Below are 8899 nucleotides of genomic sequence, written 5' to 3' on the forward strand. Positions count from 1 at the left end.
TTTCAGGCTGAAAAAATATTTTACATTACATATTAATAACAGAGTTCCCACGGGTCCTTGAAATTCTTGAAAGTTTGTGAATTAGAAAAAAAATTTCACTGCCCTGGAAAGTTTGTGAAAACGGCCAAAAATTACACTTCTCCTTGAAAGACCTTGAATGTTTTTTGGGGATTGAAGTTCTCTATGCACACAACTGATTTTCATCATCTGTGTAAAAAAACAAAAAAACTTGCATTTGTTGCAGTGGATAAACTGACGAGCCATAGTCATAGCTTTACCCAATCAGAGCAGAGTAGGGTGGGTTGTTATTTTTGAGCCCAGGTGAGAGCACCACATCTCCTCCTGTCCTCACCGAGCGTCTGGGCATGTTCACATCCCCTCCTCCCAAACTGAGCGGCCAAACCTCCCAGGACATAATTACATGTCCATGTATTGTGGATATGAATGTAGGGTATACATTTAATCCACTTTCTTTCATTGATTTCTGACTCAACAATTTCTATGTTGTTCAGTTTTCATTTAATTTACATGAAATTAAACCTGTTTATTGGTAACATAAGCAGGGTAGCAGTAGGTAATTGCCGTCACATGTGGTTCTTGAATTTGTGGAAATTGGTACTGGAAAGTCCTTGAAAGGTCTTTGAATTTGATGTTGACCAAGGTGTGGGAACCCTGTAATAATAAAAACAAATGTACTTTGAATCTAACTTGGAATGACTTTTTCTCTTTGTACATATTTGTTTTAAATCAGATCAGTGTTAAAGGTCTTTTTATAATTATTGTGCCTTATTTAAACATACGTTAATTTGATAAATTGTTTTGATATATTTTAGGAAATGTTTGCTTACTAAGAGTTTATTTCAAATAATATAATTTACGGAGTCATTTGGTTTTGGTCTTGTTTATTTATGTTATGATCTTAAACTTTTCTCACAAGTCTTTATCTCCTGGCACRTTAGTGATTATTATCGGTTATCAGCTGTTAGAAGGAAAAAGTTATTTGTTATCGATTCTAGTTATCGTGCATCCCAGGAAATTATTTAAAACATGTTTTGTTTTTGTAGAAAACACGGGTTTGTGAACATGGCCTCTGAAATGGACATGAACAAAGCTTTGACGTTGAATGGAGAACATGTCCTTGATAAACCCATAAAGATCAACAAAGCAAAGGTCAAAAACGACGACAAAAAGGAGACATGTCCTGCAGTGGACAAAAAAGGTAAAACACAATGATTTAAAATAAAATCTATTTAAAGGGATCCATGATTAGTTGTAACATTAGACTTTATTCGATAAACATATATTTTAACTGTAAAATAAAGACTATAAAAATACTGTAGGTTGTATAGTTTTTATAATTTTTAAACTAAAAGTTTAAAAATATATTACACGGACGGAGCCATTTTATTTACACGCAAAGCATTCTGGATAATTGAGGCTGCTAGCGAGCTATATCCACCCTGAAGGTTAATCTTGGACAATATCTGACGATTGACTCTTTTAAATGAAACCAGAGAGCATTGACAGAGAGGAGAAGGTAGAAATGACTCGGCCTGCAACTGAAAATATGGATGGCTGGACTTCAGTTTAGCTTGTTTATAAGGCAATATAGCATTGGCGCTAATGCTAGAGCTAACAGGCTAAGCTGAGGTTCTTCTTCCATGAAGCTGCTCTGTTGTCCTCCATCCATATTTTCAGTTGCAGGCTGAGTCATTTCTTACCTTCTCCTCTTTGTCAACGCTCTCTGGTTTCATTTAAAAGAGTCAATCGTCAGATATTGTCCAAGATTAACCTTCAAGGTGGATATAGCTCGCTAGCAGCCTCGCACCGATGACCTATCCACATCCTCCTTTACCCAGAATGCTTTGTGTGTAAATAAAATGGCTCCATCCTTGTTAAAATATATTTTTAAAAATTTACAAAACTAAACAGCCTACAGTATTTTTGCAGTATTTATTTTACAGTTAAAATAAATGTTTATCAAATAAAGTCTAATATACAACTAATCATGGATCCCTTTAATAATCATTTGGTCTTTCAAATACAAGAGTTTCCATTTTTGGTTCCTCAGCTTTGTTTTGTTTGGTCATATTGTTTAAAATATATGTATTTTTTCAGGTCTGGTCCAATTCTTCCTCCAAACACATCTTGAGGTGTAAATATATTCTGTAATACAGAATTGTTGATTTATTTTGAAATTCTCCTTGGGTTGTCTGTAGGGTTCAGCTCAGAATTTCAGTTCAGTTCAGTCCAGTCCACATCTTATAGTCCTCCTCTGTCCAAGTCTTTGAAATCTTCCAGGAAGTGGTTTTGCATTGTTTTGTTGTGAAAACAAAAGTTCTGGAGAAGTTGTGACCCTAAAGGCAGCATATGTTGTTCTTAAATCACTGCAACACTTGCCTGGCTTTAGGGGTGTCCCGATCCGATATTGATATCTGATATCGGTCCGATATCAGCCAAAAAACGAGTATCGGATTTTATTGGCCTGCAAAAAAAATGTCCGATATAAGTGCTCCGATATATGCAGTTCAATCCAGCAGTTCATTGACTCCGCTCCAGTGTGCTTGGATCCTGCATGTAGCGCTCACGTGATCACAACAACATGCTGCGCTAACAAGTTAGCAAGAATGAGTTGCAGCTAAGTTCAAAGTTGTCATGCACAAGTTTTCCGAGGGGGAACAGAACCGTGTACGTTTTAAACCGGAGCGACAACTACTCTCCACCCTGGCAGCAGCTTTGTGGTTCGGCTCGGTTCGTTCGGCCTCGGTCCAGTGACCGCACACAGCCGCGCTGTTTTAGAACCTCCTCTCTGGTCCAGTCGGTGGTTCTAAGCTGGCAGAAGTGAGGACAGCACGCTTACAGTTTTGACATCCCATGGATTAGCTCTGGGTCGATGGACAGAAGAAAGGAGAACGCAGATTTTGTTTCGAAATACAGTATAAGCGCGACATGATGAGAGCAGTGATAAAATCTTCTCCCTGCAGGAGAGAGAGGCTAATCTCCACATGATGCTCAGACTGTAGAAAGTGGAAATACAGCAGTAAGAAAGGTAGCCATCAATTTAAATAACTGACTAATTCTTACTATTTATTTTTTGCTCTAGTTGTTAGAGTGATGTTTAATCTGTTTACACACTTGTTTGAGTGAAGATTAAGTGCAATGATCACGTTGTTTTGATTACAGTCAGTAAAATTGGAGCTGTGGACTCAACTTTGAACAGAGGTTTTGTTTTGTCCCCACCTTCAGTTTTTTCCCACCATAAAGCAGCACCAGGCTGACGGGTAGTAAAACAATAACCGAAGTGATTTTGAATTGTTATTTTATACTTAAAAGTACATTTAGTTTTTATTATGTTTTGTTTTTCAGGGTCTTCTAATTTATTTTATTAAATTGTAGAATGTTCTTCAGTTTAAAATGTATGTGATCCGTTGGTTAAAAATAAATGGGTAAATTTTTCTCATACCTACTCTTTTTCACTGTTTGACCTGATCAAGACTTTTCTAAGATTTTACATTACAAAATAGGTAAAAGTGTGTGACTTGCACTGTTATGGTAACGGGTCAATATCGGTATCGAACAATTCTCAAAGTTGTAATATCGGTATCGTATTGGAAGTGAAAAAGTGGTATCGGGACATCCCTACCTGGCTTCATACTGAAGAACACAGACCCAATTCTGAATCATCACAAAGCAAGGTTTTTGGACTATGTTGTGTCTCAAAGGTCTGGATTGATTCTTTGAGTTCAGTTCAGATTTTCTGGTCTGTGATGATCCGTCCCAGAATTCTTAGGGTTCATAGAAATCAGTGCCACCTGTGAAAAGATTTACATGTAGCTTATTTTTTACAACCAAATGCTTTATTGTGATCTTTGTGGAGCTTTTTAATGTGGTTCTGTCTGTGGCATTGAATTAGAGACCTCTTTGCACTACTTTGTCCACTGTCTGGTTCTGAGCTGTCAAAGGAAAACAGCTCTTGGGGACCCCTTTATGGATCCTAAGTAGCTCAGAACACTGAGTGTTTCTAACCTTGTGTCCTTCATTTGAGGGACAAGAAGGTTTGAATAAAGTTCAGTGTCTTTTTGGATAAAGTAATTGGCCCACTTCAGAGGCCCCCCTCATGGGTTCTTTATCCATCACCACTCACCACAAACCATTAACCATCAGGTTTGTGATCCAGATTTGTTTGTCAGAAATTCCAAGTGTCCAAATTTATACTTTAGATAAAGAAACATTTTCATCTTTTCTTTTCATCTTTTTGGTGTAGAAAAAAATTGAAACTGAAGGTTTCACTGTACCAACTTTCTTTGGAATGTGTTGCAGGCTTCAGACAAAAAAAAAAACATATTTTACTGAAATGTGAAACGTGATTGAATGAAATTAGGCTGACAAACCAAAGCATGAATGATCTTGGTTTAGTTTTGTCTGGACTCAGTCTAAGAGTCAACACATCTTTTTCTTTCTGTGCTGTCACGTCTTCTATTGTTTGGTATGAGTTTTTATATATAACTACTAATGTAAAGAGCCAAAACTTAGAACGTTGCTGTTTTTGTCAGACAAAGATGACCGGTGTTTGTTCCTGAAGAATGTGCCATACGACACATCAGTAGAAGACATCAAGAAAGTCTTCAGCAATGCTGTTGCTGTTCGGTTTCCTGGTGGAGCCAAAGGTCCAGACAAAGGGTGAGAGTTTCAAAAAAAAAAAACCTGCTTTAATGTTTTTGTCTTTTATTAATCTGTAAATCATCCAAACATGATCTGTCTTTAACAGCATTGCCTTTGTGGAGTTTAAAAATAAAGAGATCGCCCAGAAAGCGCTTGAGAAAAAAAAAGGTGCTCAAATCCATAGTCGGAAACTGATTGTGCACATTGTGAGAGAAAGAAAAGTTCCTAAAGATCCAGCTGGCAGGAAAAAGACAAAAGGTAAAGCTGCCAGTGAAGTGACTGAACAGTGGACCCCCATGCCTCAGAGGTCTCAGACACAGATTTTTCATTAGAACCTAGCAAGAAATTGTTGGTGAAAACCACAGTTTTTTTTTTTTTTTTTCACTTTTTTGTTGTGGCGTGTCTGGTACTGTGATTTATTTAAATTGTAATTTAAAATGTTTCTGTAGAACCAGGATCCCAAAGAAAATTCCTTGTGTGTTCAAATGTACTGGTCAGTAAATGGTTCAGATTTTTTTTTGACCACATCCTAATTTCATCCAGGCAAAAAGACTTGAACCCTCTGGCATTTTACGGGTTCACTGTTTATTTGAAGTGATTCTACATTTTTATCAGTAATGAAAATGATCTTTATTCACAGTTGGTCGTCCAAATAAAATCTTATTTGTAAGTAATCTGCCTAATGAAGTGAGAGAGAAACAACTTCAGAAAGTCTTTCAGGAAGCGGTCCAGATCAGATTACTGGAAGCCAAAGACAAACCTCATCGGTACGTCAGCAGGTGGAACACTGAGTCGTTGGGATGTTTTGAACTTATAAAAATGTTTGGGAATATTCTCCACAGATTCGCCTTTGTTGAGTTTGCAACAGTGGAGGATGCTGAAAAGGCCCTGCAGTCATCCAAAAATATTAAGATCTGCAACAATGTAGCTAAAGTCGACTTCTGTCGCAATAAACCTAAACCTGGGAGTGATAAAGGTATTTTTGATAATTAGCAGTTATTTCTAATTAAATTTTAATCTGATTTTTTTCCCCTTTAAATAAACTTCTTTTTCTTTTACCATGTTCTGATAAAGTTTCATCAAAAACTCTGTTTGTGATGGGCCTCGCTGCCAAGACCACTGCAGAAACACTGAAAAGTGTTTTTGAAGGAGCCGTCGATGCAAAGATCGCCAAGTGTAAACCTACAGGAGTTTCTAGAAGGTTGCTCTCATTCACCATTCTTCCTGTTATGGCAAACCTGTGTCTTGGATTTGTTTTTTATAATTTTTTATTTTTTTAACTCAGGTTTGGCTTTGTGAGCTTTGAGAGCGAAGAGAGCTGCAAAGCTGCTAAAGATGCCATGGAGGACTGTGAGATCGACGGCAGCAAAGTGACTGTGAGGTTCTCCAGGAGTAAAGTGGGTCTGCAGAGTACCGGAGCGGGCTCTGCGGCCACTCAGAGGAACACCGGAAGGAAAAGATAAAAGTACATAGCTAGTTGTTGATAATAAAATCTCATAAAATGAACTGATCCTTTATGATCAGTTTGACGAACACTGATATCAGATGAGTGAACTGGAAAAAAACGTGAAAAGGGAGGGGTTTGCTGTGTCCTAATTCAGGGGCTGCATTCTTCGAAGGCTGGATTTGAGCTGAGTGAAACCAACCCCTTCCAAAAAATGAACCACAGAAAATAAGGCAAATAGGCTGAGTGGGTATTGCCTTGTTTGTGCGGGTTTGTGCACTTGAAATTGTTTGTGTTGCTATGGGTTTTTTTATATCTTACACGTTATAATTTCGGACGATCACGTGTCCGTGACGAATGTGCTAGACAGTCAGTGGGTTGTGAAATTCGTTGTCACAGACGTAAACAATTCAGGCCAAGTCACGTGATCATCCGAAATTATAACGTGTCATATAAATTATAGCAGCACAAACAGCCGTTTCAACGGCACAAACCTGCTCAAAGCACTACAAAATTCGACTAGTTTGGTTCATTTTTGGTTCTTTTTGGAGCGAGCGTGTGGGATGGTGATCCCTGAATGACCCTTACAAATAATCTTTAATATATAAAAAACCACAGTAGCACAAACGACAATTTCACAAATAAACTTTAATATATTAAAAACCACAGTAGCACAAACGACAATTTCAAGTGCACAAACGAAACACTAAAAACTCAGCCTATTTGCCTTTTTTTTTCTGTGGTTCATTTTTTTGGGAGGGGTTGGTTTCACTCAGCTCTGGATTTGTCATCCGCTTACATCACAGCAACAAAGGCTGTCCAAATTCAAAGACTTTTACAATTTCGGCCGACAAATGCATCCTCCGTTTTCTCCGAAGATGGATCCTTCTCGGCCCACCATATCCCATGATGCATTGCGGGCCCACCTGAAATGTTTTTCTTGGAATGGCTGACAAAGGGAGAGAAAGGAGAACAGTTTTAAATAAAAGTCTGGCCGTATAAAAATTAAAAGTTGTTATGAGCGGTGGTTGTGTTAAAGCTTTTGTCATTTGTATAGACATGTTTTTTTAATATTGTCAAATCAATGAGCTCGTACGGTGAAATGAACAAGCACAAACACCGGGTTCATTAATTATTCTAATATTATCTAAGGCTACGTTCACACTGCAGGCAAATGTGACCCAAATCCGATTTTTTTTGCCCCATCTGACCCATATCCGATTTTTTTATGACAGTCTGAATGCGACAAATACGATTTTTTTCAAATCCGACCCAGACCTTTTCAGTATATGGTTTTAAATCGGATGCATATCTGATGTTTTCAAAGTGACTGCAGTGTGAACGCTCATGCCGCATTATATCTGATTTTTTTCATCAGGGAGGAGGGGGTTAAGGGTCGATAAGACACTAAACTTAAGTCATGCTGTTTATAAATCTGTAGCTCCAYGTGTTTACAGTGTAGCAGGAACTTAAAGAACAGTGCCACATCAGAACTTGAGTCAACAATTACTCATCCCCCATGTCTACAGAGAACAATGACTTCTTTCATTATCTTCAAACCCTTTTTTGTTTACTATCTACAGGTGTTAAAATAAACAGAACATTGCAACCTCCAATTGATTAAGCCCTGTTGTGAGACCTCAAAAATGGCCGTTTATCACAAAAGGACTCACCATTTGCCAGACTTAGTCTCCCCAAAGTGGCTTTGCTATCTATAACCCCTTTTGAGACCAGATCTGCTGAGATATTGCCAACCAAGGAAGCTTCAAAAGACACATTTGCCTACTATCTCATTTATGGTTTTAGAGCACCACCAAAAGGCTGGTTTCATAATTACATCACGTCTTTCTGTTGTTTGTCATCTGATAAAAGAAAAGAAGCATTGTATTTTTCTATCATGATTCAATCATTGTGATAATGCCCTGTTTTAATTACTTCACAAGTAATCATTCTGTGTGTTTAACAAATTTAGCAAAGTACACTTCGCTGCAGCATGCAGAACGGGGCGGTGACGGACCTTTCCGTCAGTCCCATACCTTATATGGAAATGGGACGATTACATTCCGAACATGAAGGGGGCGCTAGTGACACTATTTTCTATCGAACACTTTCAACATTAAAAATACAAATTTAATNCTTCTTCCTTTGCTCTCTTAATCCCGCGTCTTTAAGGAGCAACCTTCATTTCCGGAATGCAATAGTCCCATTTCCATATAAGGTATGGGAATGACGGAAAGGTCTGTCACCGCCCCGTTCTGCATGCTGCAGCGAAGTGTACCTCAATTTAGCAGTAAGGACCAGTAAAAAAAAATAGATCATGTGACTGTTTTCAGCCAATCCGGAGTTTGTACAGTCAGGACAAGAGATAACATTGTGTTAGTTTAGTTTAGTAGAGTTGAAAAGGAAAGAGAAGCAGAGAGAGAGGACAGGAGTCCAAGCTCCATTTTTCCCCTTTGGGGACATTTATTATTATTTTTTATTTGTTTTCTTTATTTTCTGAGGAATGGTCAGTACAGACAGGTGCAAGCAGAGAAGTAGGATCAAGCAGTGGTAGTGAAGGTGAGGAGTCTGGAAATGTTGCTGAGGAAGGGAAGCAAAAAAATGCCTACAGATACCAAGAAGCTGTGTGCACACACAGAACCAAGTATAACTGGATGCTTTGGCAGCTATCATAGAAAATAGTCACAGAAATGAGCAGCAAGCATGATAATATATAGAAAAGAAATAGCCTTTATTGTCCTGCAGAAAGGAAATTCAGGTGTAACAGCAGCAGCAGATACATCAAGTCACAAT

The 8899-nt window shown here is 38.1% G+C and overlaps 1 protein-coding gene across 1 annotated transcript in view; it reads left to right on the forward strand.

Moving 5' to 3' along the window:
- Nucleotides 1-7133, forward strand: part of LOC106528619 (nucleolin) — a 20566-nt gene extending 13433 nt beyond the window's left edge. Inside the window, exons 5-11 of the mRNA XM_014023834.1 lie at nucleotides 1065-1219; nucleotides 4554-4680; nucleotides 4769-4920; nucleotides 5303-5429; nucleotides 5505-5638; nucleotides 5737-5863; nucleotides 5948-7133. Coding sequence (XP_013879288.1) covers nucleotides 1065-1219; nucleotides 4554-4680; nucleotides 4769-4920; nucleotides 5303-5429; nucleotides 5505-5638; nucleotides 5737-5863; nucleotides 5948-6125 — 1000 coding nt within the window. The 3' untranslated portion in view covers nucleotides 6126-7133. The remainder of the gene's footprint in view (nucleotides 1-1064; nucleotides 1220-4553; nucleotides 4681-4768; nucleotides 4921-5302; nucleotides 5430-5504; nucleotides 5639-5736; nucleotides 5864-5947) is intronic.
- The last annotated feature ends 1766 nt before the right edge of the window (nucleotides 7134-8899 follow it).

The sequence above is a fragment of the Austrofundulus limnaeus genome, unplaced genomic scaffold (genome assembly GCF_001266775.1).
Source record: "Austrofundulus limnaeus strain Quisiro unplaced genomic scaffold, Austrofundulus_limnaeus-1.0 Scaffold392, whole genome shotgun sequence".
Lineage (NCBI taxonomy): Eukaryota > Metazoa > Chordata > Actinopteri > Cyprinodontiformes > Rivulidae > Austrofundulus > Austrofundulus limnaeus.